The 24,273-nt window shown below is 43.6% G+C and overlaps 1 protein-coding gene across 1 annotated transcript in view; it reads left to right on the forward strand.

Annotated features, from left to right (window-relative positions):
- The window catches only part of LOC143767784 (cell adhesion molecule CEACAM16-like), a 68,593-nt gene that overhangs the window by 24,731 nt on the left and 19,589 nt on the right, over window positions 1-24,273 (forward strand). The window contains exon 3 of the mRNA XM_077256304.1: window positions 9,920-9,990. Coding sequence (XP_077112419.1) covers window positions 9,920-9,990 — 71 coding nt within the window. The remainder of the gene's footprint in view (window positions 1-9,919; window positions 9,991-24,273) is intronic.

Raw genomic sequence — 24,273 nt, forward strand, 5'->3', positions numbered from 1 at the left:
CTGGGAACTTAACCTAATGTGATTCCTCTCCTGGCCTGATAGCCTACATTTATAAGGGTAGGTAGGTTCCTGCTGTGATTAAAACCGCCAGAGGCTGATGGATGGAGAGCTCGGTCAGAGGGCCTATGTATACAAATATCAAAGACTGAATATCACTTCCAAACAGAAAATTGGTGTGAATAGGGGCATACCAATAGTCGTCACCTCCATCCACCTCTATAACTAACATATAAAGTTGCACTCTGTAATGCTATAGCATGCACTCCATCCATCAGCCTATGGCAGTTTTAATCAGAACAGTATCATACCTACCCATATAAATGTAGGCTTCAGCCCAGGAGAGGAATCACATTAGGATAGGTTCCCAACAAAGAGGATCATCTTGTTGTGGCTGCTGAGCATACAAGAATTGGCCAAGTTATGAGCTAAGTATCTTTGTTTTTTCCTATTTTCTAGAGCAGTAATGTAATTCCAATTTCATATATTTCATGTTTGCATGCTATAGCTCTACAGAGTGCAGCTTTATTTGTTAGTTTTATATAGAATGAATGTCAGCTCGCCTATCAAGTGGTCAGGTGCAGGGAAGCTCAAACAGCCATGAGTCCAAAATGTAAATCACAGTGGGATCATATGCAATGACTAAGGACTTTGTCTGAAACGCGTTTGCTATTTTATTTCGCAACGACTATTGTGTCATTTTATAGTCATTAATAAAGAAGTGTTTTTAGAAAAGGATCCCACTGCTGGAGCCATATTTCTCTACGATAGCATGCAGTGAAACCTGACACAAATTTACTTTGGAGGGGGAAGGACAAAGCACCTATGGCAGTAAATAGGCACTACATTACTGCCCCCCTATACTTTTGACTACTAGACATTAGTGACATACCATAGGCTGTGATACAAGGAACACGTCATACTGTCATCTCAAAAGTTTTGATCGAACATCAGCTCACCTATCAAGAGGTCCAGTGCATGGAAGCTCAAGGAGCCACAAATTCAAAAGCTATATCGCAGTAGGATCAAAGGCAATGAGTATGGACTTTGTCTGAAATGGGTTTGCTTTTTTATTTGGTAACGATAATTGTGTCATTTTAAAGTCATTCATAAAGAAGTGTTTTTAGCCGAGGATTCCACTATTGGAGATATATTTTTTTACAAAAGCATGCAATTAAACCTGGCACAAATGTATTTTGGAGGTAAAGGACAAAGGACCTACAGCAGTAATTGGGCAGCACATTACTGACCCCCTATGTTTTCGACTATATGTGATACAAGAAACGCGTCATACTGTCATGTCAACAGTTTTGATCAGTGGAGATCCAGGTTCTGAGATGCCAACCATTTGCTAAAATGATAGGTAGCAGCACTCGGCTGCATGCAGTCCCGCTTTGCTTCTGCTCTTCTCGGCAGGTAATGAATGGATTCTTAGAGAGTCCTTGAACCAGAGTCAAGCAGTAATGGGGGGCAGAGCGCTTCTTCCACTGCCTTTTAGCAATTGTGGACCTCAACACCCGGATTCCTAATTATCAAATTTTTTTAAAGACAAAGATGTAATTAGAAGCAGTTACAGCTCACGACCTTTTATGCTCCACTTCTAATATTGATGGAAGTGCAGCCTTTGTCCCCCATCAGACACCAGAGCCGCCATGCTCTGTCTACCACCTCGGCACCCCCTTTGGCTACATTTTTTTTTCTGCTAAATTTCACGCTCCAGATTTCAAGCAATTATCATTAATTCTAATTCTGATCTGTCTCTAAGCTTATTATTTGTATAGAAGAAAAAATTGAAATGGGTGACTGCAAACCTGGTGGATTTTGGATGTTCTTTTGTGCAGTGTGTTTTTGCAACATGTGTTTTTGTTGCATTGCAGCCAGTCAGCACAGAAAATTCTATTCTCCCATCAGGTTTCTATGGAAACAGGGTGGAATGAATAGAAGGAGTGAATGACTAGGGGACGGGATAGCTGTACTATGTCGTGCTCCAGTTTAATGTACAGGATACACCAGGAGCTCAGCTTCTATGAAGATTATTAGTGTATCAATCATTTCGGATTAATATTCCCAAGGATAAAGACCATCAGTGATCTTCATGGAGATAAGAGGTAGGACACAAAGTCATTCTAATATTATTTACCCACATTTTTTGCGGAATTAATGTAGATAAGTTATTTTATGCTTCGTTTGAACATATCAATCAAGTGGCAATGTTGTTTTTTTCTTTTTCCGAAGCACATTTGCAAGGTTCGGGGTGTTGTATCAGTTTTCTGTAGGATAGGTTCTTCTATATTAGTAGTTACTCATCAATAATCATTACAAACAATGTCATTCATACAAAGAGGGAGCCCTATCGCGAAGATCGAACTGATCCTCCATTTTAGTGTTGGGTTTTTCCGCCAGGAACCGAGCAGTCTGGTGTTTATTTATCCGACCCACGTCTTTTCTTTGTTTTCTATTATTGGAATTTTTGCTGAAGTTTTGCTCTTCCAACTGGAAAGATCTGGGTGGCATGGACTGTCTGCATGGGATGTAGGTTGATGATTGCAAGCCGTACATGTGTTTTATTTGCAATATTCAGGAGCAATTTATAATAGACGACCAAGTGTCACTACGCTCGATATGTCCTACGGTCAGCAGGATAAGGAACAGATGGAAGAAAGTACAGTAAACCATAACTGCAGGATCAGACTGTAAAAGGCAGAAAGACATGAAGCCACCAAAATGGAAAAGGACTAAAAAACATTATTGTTAGTAACTATTAAAATATCAAAAAGGAAAATAAAAAAAACCCACTACAATAGGCCTATGCGTTTCAAGCACTAGAGCTGTTAAGCCCTGGTTCTCAAAAGGCGTAGGCCTAGTGTTTTATTTTTTAATTTTCATTTTTGATCTTTAAATAGTTACTAATAAATAATGGTTTTTTTTTAACCTTTTATTCATTGCAGTTACTGGGTACCTTCCTGCCTTCTACCTGATAAGTTTCACAAGTGAGTCGGCCAGTGGTCTCTGCACGGGCACCGCATCCTTATTCGATCGAACGATACTTGAACAGGGTGAGCTGACGTGATAATTTTTCTTCTCCGGGATCATACTGGGTTCTTTTTCATAGCCAGACATAGGTTTGTATTGGATCTGTAGACACAAAAAAAATAGAATAGTGTGTCTCAGTTTTTTGAAGAATTTTTTGACCAGAAACTGAGCGGAAACTCTCCAACTCCTCAAAAACTTGGAGTTTCTGCTCAGTTTCCACTCAAAGACTCAGCAAAAAGACTGTGCTTATATCATTTTAAGGGATTTTCCTGGGTCATAAAATTGGCTTAATTGCAGCCCTAATTTGCTGTTCAATGGGGCCAAGGCTCAGAAGCCAAAGATACTTTAAAGCCTACCACCCCTTTAGGGGAGCATAACAGGAACCCTAAACCTTCGAAAGCTTGGAGGGACCTGACAGGTTCTCTTTAGTGAAGACTGGGGGAATTATACATACCTTCATTTCCATGTAATTAATAGTAGACCTGATGTGAATCGATTTGCAAAATTGTCGTTGGTCTGGAACCTTGAAGACTGCCTCCCGGCAGCTGCAGCTCCTCTTTTGATCTTACGTGATGTCATCATTGTGACATCACACCGGATTGGCTAATCAAAAGTAGAGCCGCCGATGCCAGGAGGAATGAGTACGGTAAGTTTTCAGGTCTCCCATCCAACAGCCACCGATTACTGACTCGGCAGTTGGACCAAAGTCCTACGAATCGATTCCGACCAACTCTAGCTATTAGACAGAGCCCTGGGCATTGACATCCTACATTCCCGGCACATTTAGTTAATCCGTTCAGAATAACATGTGTTGAAATGGCAGCACGATAAAACATTTAATAGTCTCTTGGCCAGACTCAGTAATTCAGGATCTCAGAGTGCTACATTCTTCTTTATCTCACTGGACACAATCTCTTCTTGTACAGATATGCAAGGAAGAATTTAGCAAAATTGCTGATTGCTAAATTTTTAAGTGCCCTCTTAAAAAAAAGTGCTCCTCTAATATATGAATGTGAATTTCAGCATGCCACTTGACGTATGGCGCGATGAGACTGTTGTCTCTGCTTCACTTGCACAAAGGAATTCAGTGTTCTCCAAGGAAAAAGCTTCACTAAGTGCATAGTTCTTCTTTCTCGTGGAGAAATGATTCACTTGAAAATATTTAAAGAATTTGTATTAGATAAGAAAATCACTGGTAGTTACTTTTAGGAACAGCGCCACAATTTTTATGGTCTGTGTCTAGTACTGCATCTTAGGCTTATTTATTTTGATGGGGTTGGAGAAGAGGAGCGCTGCTTCTTAGAGAAGTCATCCCTAATTTGTAAAGCGCTGCGGAATATGTTGGCGCTATATAAATAAAAATTATTATTAGTATTATTATGTTTTTACTTTTTATTGAAACCCTTTTAAACCCTTAAGGACACAGCCAGTTTTAATTTTTTAAAATTTTCATTTTTTACTCCTTTTTTTTATTTTTCTCCCAACATAGACGTGTGAAGACTTGTTTTTTGCAGTGCTAGTTGTAGTTTTTAATGGTGCTATTAATTTTTACTATGAATTGCAAGGAAAATGGCAAAAAAATGGCATATTTACATATTTAATTTCCCAGAGGAAAGACTCCTCACCCTGTCATGTCAGGCATGTCACTCTCTACAAGGAGAAACGTTAATCCTTAGATCCCCAGTTAGAGACCTCTCATATGGCCAAATTAAATCTTACGCTTTGCACTAATGAGGGGCAAATACCCTGAAACACGTGTCTTCAAATAGAGATGCTAGTTTGGCTTTTATCCTGCGTCACCTGGCAAGGCTCATTAAAGGGTCGATATGGACTTTTAGGAAAGCTACCCCACAATAGATGGCACTAGAGTTCACATCTTCTTCCACTCCGGAGAGACAATTTGCATACTTAAGTGCATCATTGCATGGCTTATAAGTCTCCTCACGCTCAGTCATGTCGTTCTCCAAAATGAGAGATGTTAACTCTTAGATTCCAGCCCAGATGGCAAAAAGTTTCCATCAAAATCCATCCAACACCTCGGGTAACTAAGAGATTCTTCTACATTTTTATCTGGTGACACAGCAATGACATCAATCTCACATCCTCCCTTGTGAAAACAATATTCAAATTGACAGAACCCACATGAAAAGGAGATTGTCTAATATTTCCTATTACACTCCAAAGCAAGAATAAACCTCATTAGCCAAAATCTCACTTTCTTTCTCTAGTGTCTCATTCAGACCATTTAGCACTAAACTAATTGAAAAATTATCTCCGTTCTACAAACTTCTTAGGCCTTGGTCACATTTTCTGGGCTTTATGACCACAGTTGGACCAGACCTCTATTATAGTCCAACCTCACTATAGCCATTTGGCATTAATCTATGTAAAGGGGTTATCTGGGACTTTGATTTTTTTTTTAACATGCAAGCTAAGAACTTACCGGCAGATAGTTGCTAACTTAGCTCTTAATCATAGCAATTAGCCTGGCGAAGGTGGGGTGTTAAAATACACTCAAGATCACATTTAAATGACAACTTCAATGCCTCCTACAATGCGCAATAATGCAATATATGTAACAGGGTGACATTTACATGACATATTATTAAGTAGAAGAATCAATAGTAGCGGTATCAAACTTTACATTTTTAAATTCAAGCCAAATGGTACTGTCACGAATCATCCACTCAGAGTGTTGGGACTCAGTGATGGACAGCTCTGTCATCCTATCCTGTGCCGGGGCATACTGAGCTGTCAGTGAGACTGGGAGGTGCAGAGATTTCTCCAGGTGCTCCCTGTTCTTAGTAATTGCCCTGCTATTTTAGGTGAGCTGTCAGGCCCAGATCACTGGTGTGTTTGCCTGGTTCCTGTGCTGTGAGTTCTGATCTACTGTCGGCTGACCTTTGGACTGTGTACTAATTACCTGTTTGTTATTCCCCCTTTGCTTATCCACTATTCCCCTGGTATTATGACCCTGAACGCTGACCTGACTTACCCCTTTGTCTTTTCCCTTAGTTTGCTATGTGCTCTCTTGGTACTTACCCCCAGAACGTCTGACTTCTCTGCCTCACGGCCTGTCCGTGAGTGTGACTAGCACTGTCACAGGTACAATAGTGTTTAAATGTAACATCCAGAAGGCTTCAAGGCTCATTTAGTCGCTGAGAACAGACCGCGATGTCACGGACTGGCTGTGGCTCTCCCAACCTGAGCATAACAGCTTCACGTATTTCTATGAAAATTGTCATGCTCGGGTCTAGAATGCCTCTTCCAGTCCAAAACCTACCGAGGGTAATACTATGTTACATGCCAGGAGCTCACTTCAGATTTATAATAAATCAATCGCCATTGGTGAACAAACACCTGCCAAATGCAATTGCAGTTCAGATACTTTATTTGAAAATAAGTCGCTACATATTTGTGTGAGTGCTCCTGATGGCGATTCTGCGACTTGACGTCAATAGAGCAGCTCTTCCTCTTCTAGTTTGCTCTGTCGACCAGGTGCAACTGGCGATGTTATGCTGATTGACAGCTGGCTTCCTGCAGTTAGGCAGCGGAGAGCTGGCTGTCAATCAGCATGACGTCGGTAGTAACACCCCATCAACAGAGCAGAAAAGGAGCAGCTGCTCCGCCAATGTGATGTCAGCAAAAGCTGCAAAATTGCAGTCAAGAATCTGTTACTGAACCATGAAGCCTTCTATATATTCCGTTTATTCACTATTGTACCATTTTACTTGAATATTACAAAGGGAATTTTATACCGCTAACCATTGACTTGTCTACTTAATAATATGTAATGCAAAGGTGATCCTGTTACATAAGTTGTATTACTGTTAATTATGGGCGACATTGATGATGACATTTTAACATGATCTTCAGTGTATTTTAACCTGCACCTGCACCAGGCTAATTGTTATGATTAAGAGCTGAATGGAGTTTGGAACATGTAAGCAGTGATGCCTAGCCCAATTCCTCTCTTTGTGCACCTTTGATATGTATGCACTTTAACTAAGTTGAATGTTTTATCCCAATGCCAGACTCAATCATCTATACTTACATGCTCAAGCGAACACTGTCACTGTCACAAACAAGTGAGGGATTTTTTTTTCTCAGAATTGTTTCCTTTCTTTTTCCTACAGTTGCTAATTAACTGCCTGTTCTACCCTGTGACGATGTCTCCTAGGTCAGGTGGTGATCCTCCTGCTTTTTTTACCTCTTGTCAACAAAGCAATGCTTTCCCTTCCACTCTGTGTTGTATATGTGGTGTCATGCTGATTGACATCCAACTCCCCGCTTCCTAACTGTGTGGAGCCGGCTGTCAATCAGCATGACATCAGCAGTAACGCCTCATCGACAAAATGTAGTGGAAGAGAAGAAGTTGCTCTGTCGATGTGATGTCAGATGAAGCTGGCAGAGATTGACGCCGAGCAGAACAAGAAGGTAATTAGCAACTACCTGCTGCTAAGTGCTTAGACCCATATTAAGAAAATAAGGAAAATCCCGAATGCAGTCAGTCTCGGTTGCACTTTGTATTGATGGCTACCAAATTAATTATCTAAGACTAGGTGCATGAGCTTCTCATGATAGTCTGGTTGGAGAGTTTTGTCGCGGAAATAGTCTATGCTTCACACCTTGTCTGCCTCCGACACAAAGACAAGGCTATTGTATCCAAAGGAAAAAGAGAAATGGTTAAGTACATTTCTAAACTAGGATATGTGAGCTTAAAGAACAAAAGGTGTAAATCATTAATCCTGCTAATTTCCCCCCAAGAACTAGCTTACACTACCTCTCAATGTCTTCAACAGTTTAAAACCAAAGCCAATATCGTGTCTTGTTGCTTTTATGAATAAGACATATGAAAGCTAATACAAAACACAAAGTTATTAAAGCTACATATACAGATATAAATTGTTTAAATCATAATCAATGCAAGATATAAAATATTAACCATAACAGTTTTCAACTCTTTTCTCTTTTATCTCTCGTTTTTTTTTTTTATCCAAGCCGACGTATGACCACAGACAACATCAAAGATGAATGAGCTCGGAAACAAAAAGCCTGTAATAGCCAAATGGTGCAACATTTGCAAATGAAAACCAAATGCAAAAATGATTTTTAGCGCCAAATACCATTTAGGCCCTAATGCTATTGGCCATGCTTTTTATGGGAAAAACCTGGTGACAGGTTCCCATTAAATTTAAAAAAAGGTCACCTAAAGTGGACAATTTCTTTAATCCTTTCTGTGGTTAAAAATTGGGCATTGGGAACTACTGTAAAATTGGTTTAGGGTCTATGGGGAGCTTGCTGCTTAATCAGATGTGTGCTCTGAAGACAAACTTAGGTCGAGAACAGTTGATTAAAAGTCCAGTAATTTGCAAAAAATTATCCCTAGTAGTGATGAGGGAACATGCTTAGATAAGGTGTTATCGGAGCATGTTCGGGTCCTAACTGAGTGTCTTCGGCATGCTCAAAAAATATGTTTTGAGTCATCGCGGCTGTCTGACAGCCACAACACATGTAGGAATTACCTGTTTGTTAGGTAATCCTTGCTTGTGTTGTGGCTGTCTAACAGCTGCGAGACATGCAGCCAAGGGGACCCGAACATATTTTTCGAGCATCCCAAAGTCGTTTGGTTAGCACGTGAACATGTTCCGATAACCCCTTATCTGAGCACCTTCGCTCATCGCTAGTCCCTAGCAGTCCAATATTTTCACCATATGGTGGCTTGATGTTTCTCTCAAGCTCTAGAAGTTTGGACTGTCATAGAAATTATGTAGATGGTTGCTAAAATTCCTGACAGCCGTCAAGTGGTAAGATGAGGAGATTCGATATCTTCTCTGACAGAACATAACCGAGGGGAACTACAAGACCGCTGCTTACATATCTTGAGGATGACATGACATTGATCGGTTTGATAAGATAGGGGAGCGGGATATCTTATCGGTCTAGGATTTCATGGTTGGAGAGATGGTCTTAAGAGAATAATCTGGTTTTGATTCTGGAAAAGATAAAGAAAATGATCATTGATTTCAGGAAATGGGAGCCAAAAATGTCTGCATGAATTTTAGTCAAGGTTTCTGGAGTCTCACATGATTTGATGTGATCTGGAAAGATTTATTTGTCAATATATATCTAAGATATCCATGAAGAAATTCCAACGGCACATTTATTTTTGACAGTTTTTATAAAGTATTATTTTACTGTTGAGGCTTTGCAGAAGTTTTAATATTTGCATAGAGTCAATTATTAGGGATTGTTGATAATTTGCATAATTTCTTTCCATGCATTTTTTATGCTCAAAATGTTTGGAGTCCCAGTGTAATGAATGTACGGTAGTTTCCAAAATGTCATCCACATGCGATTTTATTTTTCTTTGCATTTTTCAATTATCAATGCGTCAATTCTTTCAGCGTTTTTGCTGCAGTTTTCAGCTAATCTAATGAATTCCTAAAAAATGCAACTAAAAATGCATGTATAAGAGTGTTTTGACCTATGATACCATATTATGAATATCCAGAAAAGTACGTGTTATATAGGGCGGCTAATACTGCTGGATCTATAATTGTCAGGGTGTGATCTGATAGATATTCTTTAGAATTTCTGTTTGGAAAGTTTAGCAGAAAATTCACAGCAGAATATTGTCCTGTCAAAGTGGATGAGATTTTTTTGTATTTTCACCCACACAAAGCTTTTATTTTCACGCCATATAGTGATGAGTAGGGACTAATGTACATTTCCTGCAATGCGCCAGCCCACCAAGCCTGGAAAACTACAGATTTTTTTTTCTGTATCTATATAAAAAGAATGTAATATTGCGAAACAAAAGGAACACAAATGTAAGATCGTGAATCATGAAACATAATCCATTACTTGTTTTCTTTTATTTTTTTAGGTTTTTACTTAAAGAGGACTTAGATATGTCTGGAAGTCATTCTGCAATTCTTGGAGGCTTTGTTCTGTCAGGTAATAAAGATAAAAAATTACACATTTCCATATTATGTCCATTTAAATGAACAGGAAAAACAGAAAAAATGATTTTAATATATATCGTATATATACAGTATTTATTTATTTTTTTTAATGGAAAGCATTTGTGCGTAGATCCTACCGTTCTTGGTTGTCTGCGAGAAGAATTAGATTGTCCATGTTGGCTTTTATAGCGCATTTTCTTATTTTTTTACCACCAGAGAGGCATAGATTAGGGTTGAGCGAAACGGATCGGACAAATTCAAAAATCGCCAACTTTCGGCTAGTCGGGTTTCATGAAACCCGACCCGATCCTAGTGTGGGATCGGCCATGAGGTCGGCGATCTTCGCGCCAAAGTCGCGTTTCGTATGACGCGTTCAGCGCCATTTCTCACCCAATGAAGGAGGACGCAGAGTGTGGGCAGCGTGATGACATAGGTCTCGGTCCCCACCATCTTAGAGAAGGGCATGACACTGATTGGCTTGCTTTCTGCGGCATCACAGGGGCTATAAAGGGGCGTGCACGCCGACCGCCATCTTACTGCTGCCGAACTTAGCATAGGGAAAGGTTGCTGCAGCTTCGTCAGAAGAAGGGACATAGTTAGGGAGGGAAGATTAACCCCCAAACTGCTTGTGCTGTAGCGATTTCGACTGTCCAACACCACCTTTTTTTTCAGAGACAGTGGAGGCTATATCTTTGTGCATCAGCTCTGTAGCTTATTAGGCTGCCTTATAAGGCTCCCTGATAGCTGCATTGCTGTTTGCACCACTGCTGTGCAAACCAACTGCTTTTTTAAAAGCAAAAATCCTGTTGCTCCTTTCTGCAGTTATCTTGTTTATTTGTCCACACTTTTGTGTGCAGCAGTCCTTTTTGTTGCTGCCATACTTGTCCTGAGATCATTGTAGGGAGATAGAAATAGTACTACAGTCCTTGGATTTTTTCAGATATCTTCCAGCCACTTGCTGCCACTCACATTGCGTTGTTTTATACACTGGGCCTGAATTTGGGTTCAGTCTCCCCCCCAAAAAAGTGAGATTCAAATTCTCACAAAGTGGATATACCTCAGTCCTCTTAGTTTGTCGTATATCAGCCAGCCACTTACTGCCACTCACATTGCGTTGTAAAATACACTGGGCCTGAGTTTGGGTTCAGTCTCCCCCCCAAAAGAGGGAGATTCAAATTCTCACAAAGTGGATATACCTCAGTCCTCTTAGTTTGTTGTGCATCAGCCAGCCACTTGCTGCCACTCGCATTGCGTTGTTTTATACACTGGACCTGAGTTGTGGTTCAGTCTCCCCAAAATAAAAAGGGAGATTTAAATTCTCAAGAAGTTTAGATACACCTTCTACCTTGTTTTACAGTACCATATAACGGCTGTTATTTTGGTTACATTTTCCCAAAATGAGGAAGTCTGGTGGAAGAGGCCGTGGGCAGTCGTTGCCAGCTGGTACTGATGGTGGTGGTGGTGGTGGAGCATCTGGTGGTAGTGGGAAAAGCAAAATAGCACCTAAGGCTGGAGGTGTTGAGCCAGCGTCATCGTCTGGCTACACAAAGCCTCGAAGGCTCCCTTATCTGGGAGTAGGAAAACAGCTTTTAAAGCCGGAGCAGCAGGAAAAAGTTTTGGCTTTCATTGCTGACTCCAAAAATTCCAAATATGTTCCAAATATAAAAGCAGCGGGTCGTCAGTGGATGCTCCCAGTCAGGAACAAGACGTTTCCTTGTGTCCTTCACCCAAACCAAAAGTGAAGGATGCGTCAGGCGAAACTACAGGTTACTCCATGGAGCTCTTTACACATACCGTGCCTGGGTTAGAAAGGGAAATTGTTAACTGCCCATTACAAGATGAATCGGACATGGAGTGCACTGATGCACAGCCACAGCTAGATTATTATGCTGTTCCATTGACTCAGATCACTACATTGCCTCTCGCAGTGTACTGAGCCAGAATCTGACCCTGATGAGACTATGGTGCCCAGTCCCGAACGCTATAGCACCTTACACGGTGACACAGAGGAAGGTGCACATGACATTGAAGAGGAGGTGATAGATGACCCAGTTGTTGACCCAGATTGGCAGCCATTGGGGGAAGAGGGTGCTGCTGCCAGTAGCTCAGAAGCGGAGGAGGATGATCTGCAGCAGCCATCTACATCGCAACAGCTGTCATCTGGCAGGCCCGTATCAGGCCAAAAACGTGTGTCAAAACCAAAAACAGTTTTAGGACAGCTTGGCCATCTGGCGAAAGTAGCAAAGCGTGCAATGCCTGAAAAGGTATTCGATAGTAGGAAGAGTGCAGTGTGGCAATTTTTTAACCAAGATCCGAATGATCAGTGCAAAGTTATCTGTAAGAAATGCTCAAAGACCTTTAGCAGAGGGAAGAATCTTCAAATTTAAATACAATGTGCATGCGTAGACATTTAACCAGCATGCACTTGCAAGCCTGGACTAACTACCAAACATCACGCACCGTTGGTGCACCTGCTCAGAATGAAGGTAGTCAGCAACGCTACATTGCTTCCCTCACTGTAAGCCCACCGGTTAGGACACCACCAGCAGCAAATGTGGAGGTATCGTCGCAAGGCCAAAGCAGTCAGGGAATCACAAGGTTATTGGTAGGAACACTGTATATAGGCCAACATCAAGAATACCATCACCAACCCTCTCTCAATCCGCCATGTCCACCACCACCACCACCACCACCGCTAGTTCCACCATATGCAGCTCTCCAGTCAAGCTCCCCCTACAAGAGACTCTCGTTAGGAAAAGAAAGTACTTATCCTCTCATCCGCGTACACAGGATTTGAACGCCCACATTGCTAGACTAATCTCGTTCGAGATGATGCCCTACCAATTGGTTGAAAGCGACACTTTCAAAGCCCTGATGGCCTACGCAGTACCACGCTATGACCTACCCAGTCAGCATTTCTTTGCGAGAAAAGCCATCCCAGCCCTGCACCAGCATGTCAAAGACTGCATTGTCCATGCACTGAGGCAATCAGTCAGTGGAAAGGTGCACCTCACAACAGATGCATGGACCAGTAGGCATGGCCAGGGATGTTACGTGTCCATCACAGCACCCTGGGTTAATGTGGTGGATGCAGGGTCCACAGGGGACTGCCATAGTGGGACAGTTCTGCCTAACCCACGGTCTAGGAAAAAGTTGGCTGTAGGCGTTCGCCACCCCTCCTCCTCCTCCTCCTCCTCCAGAAGCGAAAGCTCGTCCACAGTGCGCAGTCGCACGACCACTCCATCCACAGCTGCCAGTGTTGCACACGAGGTGTCCCATTATTGAACAGCTAGTGGTAAGCGTCAGCAGGCTGTGTTACAAATTAAGTGTTTGGGCGACAACAGACACACCGCGGAAGTACAGGCCGAGTACTTGCAGCAAGAAACTCAGTCATGGCTGGGCAGTGTACATCTTGAGGCAGGCAAGGTAGTCAGTGATAACGGAAGGTATTTTATGGCTGCCATAGCCCTTTCAGAACTGAAACACATACCTTGCCTGGCTCACACCTTGAACCTGGTGGTGCAGTGCTTCCTGAAAAATTATCCGGGGTTACCAGCCCTGCTCCTGAAGGTGCGAAGACTTTGCTCGCACATCCGCCGATCGCCCGTACACTCCAGCCGTATGCTGAACGATCAGCGATCGCTGAATCTTCCCCAGCACCGCCTAATAATCGACGTTGCAACAAGGTGGAACTCCACACTGCACATGCTTCAGAGGCTGTGCGAACAGAGGTATGCTGTAATTTATTTGTGGGAGGATACACATACACGGGCAGGCACTTGGATGGCAGACATGGAGTTGACTGGTGTGCAGTGGGCGAAGCTACAAGACCTCTGTCAAGTCCTTCAGTGTTTTGAGGAATGCACACAGCTGGCAAGTGCAGATGATGCCATCATAAGCATGAGCATCCCACTAATGCGTCTGCTGATGCAAAGTTTGACGCACATTAAGGAGCAGGCATCTGCAGCCGAAGAGGAGGGAAGCCTTGATGACAGTCAGCCATCGTCAGCTCAGGGAACTCTCCTGGACGAGGTGGCGGATGAAGAGGAGGAGGAGGGTGATGGGGATGAATATTTATGGGAGGAGGATGCTTCTCAGGGGGCAATAGAAACTGGTGGCGTTGCAAGGTCAGGTACAGGGTTTTTGCGGGACACAAGTGATGTTGATTTGCAAGAAAGTGCTCCTCAACCCAGCACAAGCAGTGAATTGACACCTGGAACATTGGCCCACATGGCTGAGTATGCCTTGCGTATCCTAAAAAGGGACCCCCGCATTATCAAAATGATGACCGATGATGATTACTGGTTGGCCTGCCTCCTGGATCCATGATATAAAGGAAAATTACAAAATATCATGCCACATGAGAACCTTGAGCAAATATTGGCTACCAAACAAGCAACTCTTGTAGACTGTTTGGTTCAGGCATTCCCAGCACACAGTGGCGGCGATGTTCTCACACGAGCCGTAGCAGGCAACATGGCAGAGGTGTTAGAGGTGCACAAATCCGAAGTGGCATTGGACAGAGGGGTTTTATGACCAGGTTGTGGAGTGATTTCGCAACGACCGTTGACACGACAGGTACTGCTGCATCGATTCAAAGTGACAGGAGACAGCATTTGTCCAGTATGGTTACGAACTACTTTTCCGCCCTTATCGATGTTCTCCCTCACAGGTCATTCCCCTTTGATTACTGGGCATCTAAAATAGACACCTGGCCTGAATTGGCAGAATATGCATTACAGGAGCTCGCATGCCCTGCTGCTAGTGTGCTATCAGAAAGAGTATTCAGTGCTGCTGGTTCAATACTGACCGAAAAAAGGACACGTCTGGGTACCCGAAATGTTGATGATCTAACCTTCATTAAAATGAACCAATCATGGATTTCAAATTATTTGGCCCCACCTTCCCCTGCTGACACGTAGCTTGCCTGAAAAATGTCTTGCTTTTGGCCTCCTCTTACTGACTTCTCCAATTCCTCCATTTGCAGCTGCTGAATGTCCACCATAGTCCATTTATATACCTCCCTAAATGGGTTGACTCCCCCCACAGGGCCGTGGTCACCACCTGGCGCAAGCACCCATGCGAGTGCCATTTGCCTGGACAGGTGGGTGTGCCCACTCTTGGGCGACAGCACTGGCGCAGGGTCCCTCATAGTACAATGAAGTGTCTCTGACGGTGGTGGTGCACAACCAACGTCAGACACACCGTCGTAATATGAGAGGCCCTGTGCCAGTACCGCAGCCCACGAGAGAGTGTTAACCCCCAGCTGGAACAGTGCTCTACCACTTGCAATACTTACCTCTCCCTGCTCCACCACTGTGTAGTCCGTGCTGTTAAATCCTTCAATGGCACTGCCAATACAAATTTGTTGAAATGATAGATGATAGTTAAAATATGCAGGGGCCCTGGCCTCCATTTAGACCAGTTAATACGTTGCGCCTACTACCACTGTCTGCTACTCAGCAGAGGAGCCCACCCCTGTACCTAGCTATGCCACCTGTTTATTTCTGAAAATTTTTTTGGCAGACATGTAGCCTACTTTATTATTAGGGCCTACTATGAGGGGCCCTGTGCCAGTGCCAATGCCAACGAGTGGGCCCCCACTGCTTGCTCAGGATCACAGCACTTGCAAAGCTGAAATACTTACCTCTCCCTGCTCCACCGCCGTGACGTATTCCGCATTTCCTGGGCCCACGAAAAACTTGAGCCAGCCCTACCCCCCCCCCCACAAATTTAGCCAAATAACCCCCAGTTTTCTATGCCTAACTATTATTATAAAGTAAATTAAGATTGACAAGCTTCAGTAATAAGAATTGATGTTTTTGGCATTAAAATGGGCACTGTAGGTGTTTTCCTGTCCTCCACTCACTGCCGACTTTGATTCCCCATTGACTTGCATTGGGTTTCGTGTTTCAGACGGCCCCCGACTTTTCGCAATAATCGGCCGATTTCACCCGACCCGACTTTTGACAGTCGGGTTTTGCGAAACCCGACTCGATCCAAAAAAAGCAAAAGTCGCTCAACTCTAGCATAGATACCATGTGTCTGAGCAGATTTGCCAATAAAACATGTCCATAAACCAGTGTGTCGTTATGTGAGTCTGTAAGAGGTCGCATGGCAGAACTAAAATGGCTTCTATGGACAGACTTGGAGCAAGCTACTCTGTTTACCAGATCCCAAGAGTTGTCCCTTGTACAGGGATTTGTACTTAAACAGGGGCCACTTGGTTGGAGCCACAGAGTCAACTGCTGGCCTGTGCTACAGACTGGTAGAAATAAGGGTTTGGTAGCTAGATCAGAATCAGGAGGTCAGTGCAAGGAAAAAAACATAAGGCAGGAGAGTAGTCAAGAACAAGCCCATGTCAAAATTAGGAATGAACCATTTCTGCCAGCATGCAGCATCAGCCAGCAGTTAACTCTGTGGTTACAACCCAGTAGCCACTGTTTAAGTACAAATCTTAGTACAGGAAATAAAGTGTAAAAATCAGAGCAACTCTTGGGATCTGGTATACAGAGTAGCTTGCACCAAACAAGCCCAGGTCAAAATTAGGAATGTCCAATAAGAATACAAGCAAGATACACAGACGTACACAGACGTTCACTGCCCCTAATCAAGTTACAACTGGCAGTGGACAGCAGGATTTCAGGAGCTTAAATAGCTTGCAACCCCACCCAGGTATCACAGTAGATAGAAAAACACAGACATACAGTGGGGGAAAAAAGTATTTAGTCAGCCACCCATTGTGCAAGTTCTCCCACTTAGAAAGATGAGAGAGGCCTGTAATTGACATCATAGACAGAACACAACTATGAGAGTCAAAATGAGAAAACAAATCCAAAAAATCACCTTGTCTGATTTGGGAAGATTTATTTTGCAAATTATGGTGGAAAATAAGTATTTGGTAATTATCAAAAGTTCATCTCAATACTTTGTTATATATCCTTTGTTGGCAATGACAGAGGTCAAACGTTTTCTGTAAGTCTTTACAAGGTTGGCACACATTGTTGATGGTATGTTGGCCCATTGCTCCATACAGATCTCCTCTAGAGCAGTGATGTTTTGGGCCTGTCCCTGGGCAACATGGACTTTCAACTCCCTCCAAAGGTTTTCTATGGGGCTAGGCCACTCCAGGACCTTCATATGCTTCTTATGAAAACACTCTTTTGTTGGCCTGGCGGTTTGCTTGGGATCTTTATCATGCTGAAAGACTCATCCACGTTTCATCTTCAATGCCCTTGCTGATGGAAGGAGGTTTGCACTCAAAGTCTTACGATACATGGGCCCATTCATTCTTTCATGTACACGGATCAGTCGTCCTGGTCCCTTTGCAGAGAAGCAGCCCCAAAGCATGATATTACCACCCCCATGCTTTACAGTAGGTATGGTGTTCTTTGGATGCAACGCAACATTCTGTCTCCTCCAAACATGATGAGTTTTGTTTCTATCAAACAGTTCTACTTTGGTTTCATCAGGCAATATAACATTCTCCCAATACTCTTCTGGATAATCCAAATGCTCTCTAGCAAGCTTCAGACAGGCCCAGACATGTTCTGACTTAAGCAGGGGGACATGTCTGGCACTGCAGGATATGAGACCCTGGCGGCATAGTGTGTTATTGATGGTAGCCTGTCATGATCTCAATGGCAAGAGATCATAGCATCAGCATATATAGGAACTAGCTCTTGGAAGATGGAAACTGAGCTGACCATGAACTAAACCTAACGCACAACTAGCAGTGGCCGGGTAGCATGCCTACGTTGATTCTAGATGCCCAGCACCAGCCGGAGGACTAAATAAAGCTAGCAGAGGAAAATATTAGTCCTAGCTCACCTCTAGAGAAATACCCCGAAAGGAGACAGAGGCCCCCCACATGTATTGGCGGTGAATCAAGATGAAATAACAAACGTAGTATGAAAATAGGTTTAGCAAATTTGAGGTCCACTTACTACATAGCAGAAGACAGAAAGGACACTTTCATGGTCAGCTAAAAACCCTATCAAAACACCATTCAGAAATTACTTTAGAACTCTGGCATTAACTCATAACACCAGAGTGGCAATTCCTGTTCACAAGAGCTTTCCAGACACAGTAACGAAACTACAGCTGTGAACTGGAACAAAAATGCAAAAACAAACATGGACAAGAGTCCAACTTATCTAGTAGTTGTCTAGGAGCAGGAACAAGCACAGAGAGGCTTCTGATAACATTGTTGACCGGCAAGCAACTAACAGAGCAGCAAGGTTATATAGCGACTCCCACATCTTGATGGGAACAGGTGAACAGAGAAGATGAAGACACCAGTTCAATTCCACCAGTAGCCACCGGGGGAGCCCAGAATCCAAATTCACAACAGTACCCCCCCCTCAAGGAGGGGGCACCGAACCCTCACCAGAACCACCAGGGCGATCAGGATGGGCCCTATGAAAGGCACGAACCAGATCAGAGGCATGAACATCAGATGCATTCACCCAAGAATTATCCTCCTGGCCGTATCCCTTCCACTTGACCAGATACTGGAGTCTCCGTCTGGAAACACGAGAGTCCAAGATTTTCTCCACAACGTACTCCAACTCACCCTCAACCAACACCGGAGCAGGAGGCTCAACGGAAGGCACAACCGGTACCTCATACCTGCGCAATAATGACCGATGAAAAACGTTATGAATAGAAAAGGATGCAGGGAGGTCCAAACGGAAGGAAACAGGGTTAAGAATCTCCAATATCTTATACGGGCCGATGAACCGAGGCTTAAACTTAGGAGAAGAGACCCTCATAGGGACAAAACGAGAAGACAACCACACCAAGTCCCCAACACGAAGACGAGGACCAACACGACGACGGCGGTTAGCAAAAAGCTGAGTCTTCTCCTGGGACAACCTCAAATTGTCCACCACCTGCCCCCAGATCTGATGCAATCTCTCCACCACAGCATCCACTCCAGGACAATCCGAAGATTCCACCTGACCAGAGGAAAATCGAGGATGAAACCCCGAATTACAGAAAAACGGGGACACCAAAGTGGCAGAGCTGGCCCGATTATTGAGAGCGAACTCCGCCAATGGCAAAAAAGCAACCCAATCATCCTGGTCAGCAGACACAAAACACCTCAGATATGTCTCCAGGGTCTGATTAATCCGCTCAGTCTGGCCATTCGTCTGAGGATGGAAAGCGGACGAAAAAGATAAATCTATGCCCATCCTAGCACAGAATGCCCGCCAAAATCTAGACACGAATTGGGTCCCTCTGTCAGAAACGATATTCTCAGGAATACCATGCAAACGAACAACATTTTGAAAAAACAGAGGAACCAACTCGGAAGAAGAAGGCAACTTGGGCAGAGGAACCAAATGGACCATCTTAGAGAAACGGTCACACACCACCCAGATGACAGACATCTTCTGAGAAACAGGCAGATCTGAAATAAAATCCATCGAGATGTGCGTCCAAGGCCTCTTAGGAACAGGCAAGGGCAACAACAATCCACTAGCCCGAGAACAACAAGGCTTGGCCCGAGCACAAACGTCACAAGACTGCACAAAGCCTCGCACATCTCGTGACAGGGAAGGCCACCAGAAGGACCTTGCCACCAAATCCCTGGTACCAAAAATGCCAGGATGACCTGCCAACGCAGAAGAATGAACCTCAGAGATGACTCTACTGGTCCAATCACCAGGAACAAACAGTTTATCAGGTGGGCAACGATCAGGTCTATCCGCCTGAAACTCCTGCAAGGCCCGCCGCAGGTCTGGAGAAACGGCTGACAATACCACTCCATCCTTAAGGATACCTGTGGGCTCAGAGTTACCAGGCGAGTCAGGCTCAAAACTCCTAGAAAGGGCATCCGCCTTAACATTCTTAGAACCCGGTAGGTATGACACCACAAAATTAAACCGAGAGAAAAACAATGACCAGCGCGCCTGTCTAGGATTCAGGCGCCTGGCGGTCTCAAGATAAACCAAATTTTTGTGGTCAGTCAATACCACCACCTGATGTCTGGCCCCCTCAAGCCAATGGCGCCACTCCTCAAAAGCCCACTTCATGGCCAAAAGCTCCCGATTCCCAACATCATAATTCCGCTCAGCGGGCGAAAATTTACGGGAAAAGAAGGCACAAGGCCTCATCACGGAGCAGTCAGAACTTTTCTGCGACAACACTGCCCCAGCTCCGATCTCAGAAGCGTCGACCTCAACCTGAAAAGGTAGAGCAACATCCGGCTGACGCAACACAGGGGCAGAGGAAAAACGGCGCTTAAGCTCCCGAAAGGCCTCCACAGCATCAGGGGACCAATCAGCAACATCAGCACCCTTCTTAGTCAAATCGGTCAATGGCTTAGCAATATCCGAAAAACCAGCAATAAATCGACGATAAAAGTTAGCAAAGCCCAAAAATTTCTGAAGACTCTTAAGAGAAGAGGGCTGCGTCCAATCACAAATAGCTTGAACCTTGACAGGATCCATTTCAATGGAAGAGGGGGAAAAAATATATCCCAAAAAGGAAATCCTCTGTACCCCAAAAACACACTTAGAACCCTTCACACACAAAGAATTAGACCGCAAAACCTGAAAAACCCTCCTGACTTGCTGGACATGAGAGTCCCAGTCATCCGAAAAAATCAGAATATCATCCAGATACACAATCATAAATTTATCCAAATAATCGAGAAAAATATCATGCATAAAGGACTGGAAAACTGACGGAGCATTTGAAAGACCAAAAGGCATCACTAAATACTCAAAGTGGCCCTCGGGCGTATTAAATGCGGTTTTCCACTCATCCCCCTGCCTGATTCGCACCAAATTATACGCCCCACGAAGGTCAATCTTAGAGAACCACTTGGCCCCCTTTATGCGAGCAAACAAATCAGTCAGCAACGGCAATGGGTATTGATATTTAACAGTGATTTTATTCAAAAGCCGATAATCAATACATGGTCTCAAAGAGCCGTCTTTTTTTGACACAAAGAAAAAACCGGCTCCTAAGGGAGATGACGATGGACGAATATGTCCCTTTTCCAAGGACTCCTTTATATATTCACGCATAGCAGCATGTTCAGGCACAGACAGATTAAATAAACGACCCTTTGGGTATTTACTACCCGGGATTAAATCTATGGCACAATCGCACTCTCGGTGCGGAGGTAACGAACCAAGCTTGGATTCTTCAAAGACGTCACGATAGTCAGACAGGAACTCAGGAATTTCAGAGGGAATAGATGATGAAATGGAAACCACAGGTACATCCCCATGAGCCCCCTTACATCCCCAGCTCAACACAGACATAGCTCTCCAGTCGAGGACTGGGTTGTGAGATTGCAGCCAAGGCAATCCTAGCACCAAATCATCATGTAGATTATACAGCACCAGAAAGCGAATAATCTCCTGGTGATCCGGATTAATACGCATAGTTACTTGTGTCCAGTATTGTGGTTTATTATTAGCCAATGGGGTGGAGTCAATCCCCTTCAGAGGAATAGGAGTCTCCAAAGGCTCTAAATCATACCCACAGCGTTTGGCAAAGGACCAATCCATAAGACTCAAAGCGGCGCCAGAGTCGACATAGGCGTCCGTGGTAATAGATGACAAAGAGCAAATCAGGGTCACAGATAGAATAAACTTAGACGGTAAGGTGCAAATGGAAACAGATTTACCAAGCTTTTTAGTGCGCTTAGAGCATGCTGATATAACATGAGTAGAATCACCACAATAGAAACACAACCCATTTTTCCGTCTAAAATTCTGCCGCTCGCTTCGGGACAGAATTCTATCACACTGCATACTCTCTGGCGATTTCTCAGTGGACACCGCCAGATGGTGCACTGGTTTGCGCTCCCGCAAACGCCTATCGATCTGAATAGCCATTGTCATGGACTCATTCAGACCCGCAGGCACAGGGAACCCCACCATAACATCCTTAATGGCATCAGAGAGACCCTCTCTGAAAGTCGCCGCCAGGGCGCACTCATTCCACTGAGTAAGCACAGACCATTTACGGAATCTTTGGCAGTAAATTTCCGCTTCATCTTGCCCCTGAGATAGGAACATCAAAGTTTTTTCTGCCTGAAGCTCCAAATGAGGTTCGTCATAAAGCAACCCCAAGGCCAGAAAAAACGCATCCACATTGAGCAACGCAGGATCCCCTGGTGTCAATGAAAAAGCCCAGTCTTGAGGGTCGCCCCGGAGCAAGGAAATCACAATCCTGACCTGCTGTGCAGGATCTCCGGCAGAGCGAGATTTCAGGGACAAAAATAATTTGCAATTATTTCGAAAATTCTGAAACCCAGATCTATTCCCCGAGAAAAATTCCGGCAAAGGAATTCTCGGCTCAGATACAGGTGCATGACAAACAAAATCTTGCAAATTTTGTACCTTCGTGGCGAGATTATTCAAACCTGCAGTTACACTCTGAAGATCCATTGCAAACAGGTGAACACAGAGCCATTCAAAGGAGAGAAAAAAAAAAAAAAAAAAAATTTCAGCAGACTACTTATTTCTCTCCTTTCTCAGCCAAGGATTTTAACCCTTTAGTGGGCCGGTCAAACTGTCATGATCTCAATGGCAAGAGATCATAGCATCAGCATATATAGGAACTAGCTCTTGGAAGATGGAAACTGAGCTGACCATGAACTAAACCTAACGCACAACTAGCAGTGGCCGGGTAGCATGCCTACGTTGATTCTAGATGCTCAGCACCAGCCGGAGGACTAAATAAAGCTAGCAGAGGAAAATATTAGTCCTAGCTCACCTCTAGAGAAATACCCCGAAAGGAGACAGAGGCCCCCCACATGTATTGGCGGTGAATCAAGATGAAATAACAAACGTAGTATGAAAATAGGTTTAGCAAATTTGAGGTCCACTTACTACATAGCAGAAGACAGAAAGGACACTTTCATGGTCAGCTAAAAACCCTATCAAAACACCATTCAGAAATTACTTTAGAACTCTGGCATTAACTCATAACACCAGAGTGGCAATTCCTGTTCACAAGAGCTTTCCAGACACAGTAACGAAACTACAGCTGTGAACTGGAACAAAAATGCAAAAACAAACATGGACAAGAGTCCAACTTATCTAGTAGTTGTCTAGGAGCAGGAACAAGCACAGAGAGGCTTCTGATAACATTGTTGACCGGCAAGCAACTAACAGAGCAGCAAGGTTATATAGCGACTCCCACATCTTGATGGGAACAGGTGAACAGAGAAGATGAAGACACCAGTTCAATTCCACCAGTAGCCACCGGGGGAGCCCAGAATCCAAATTCACAACAGTAGCCTTTGTTTCGGTGGTCCCAGCTCTATGCAGGACATTCACTAGGTCCCCCCATGTGGCTCTGGGATTTTTGCTCACCATTCTTGTGATCATTTTGACCCCACGGGGTGAGATCTTACATGGAGCCCTAGATCGAGGGAGATTATCAGTGGTCTTGTATGTCTTCCATTTTCTTATTATTGCTCCCACAGTTGATTTTATCACACCAAGCTCCCTATTGCCTGGTGCAGGGCAACAAATTTGTTTCTGGTGTCTTACGACAGCTCTTTGGTCTTCACCATAGTGAAGTTTGGAGTGTGACTGTTTGAGATTGTGGACAGGTGCCTTTTATGCTGATAACAAGTTCAAACAGGTGCAATTACTACAGGTAATTAGTGGAGGACAGAGGAGCTTCTTAAAGAAGAAGTTACAGGTCTATGAGAGCCAGAAATCTTGCATGTTTTTAGGTGACCAAATACTTATTTTCAAACAAAATTTGCTAAATAAATCTTGCCAAATCAGACAACGTGATATTTTCTTGATTTGTTTTCTCATTTTGACTCTCATAGTTGTGGTCTACCTATGATGTCAGTTACAGGCCTCTCTCATCTCTTTAAGTGGGAGAACTTGCACAATTGGTGACTGACTAAATATTTCTTTCCCCACTGTAAGTTAAATCTCAATCTCATATCATTGGATGAAGCTACAAGTCCCAGAGGACACAGAACTAGGGTTGTTGCCTGCAATGAGAGTGCGGTACCGCCCAGCGACAGAAGCAGAGACAGGAAGGGCAGGCACCAATACAGATATCACATGTGTGATTTCACGTGTGATAATGTCTGTAAAGCGCTACGGAATATGTTAGCGCTATATAAAAATAAAGATTATTATTAATGTTAACCATGTATAATGAAACAAAGTACAGTGCAAACCTATTGTTCCTTTAGAGAATAGTCTTCTCAAAGAAGATGCCAATATTCATAGGTTATTAAGTTATTGAAAATCCATCACGGTAAAGGCTGGTCTAGATC

The sequence above is a fragment of the Ranitomeya variabilis genome, chromosome 4, assembly GCF_051348905.1.
Source record: "Ranitomeya variabilis isolate aRanVar5 chromosome 4, aRanVar5.hap1, whole genome shotgun sequence".
Taxonomy (NCBI): Eukaryota; Metazoa; Chordata; class Amphibia; order Anura; family Dendrobatidae; genus Ranitomeya; species Ranitomeya variabilis.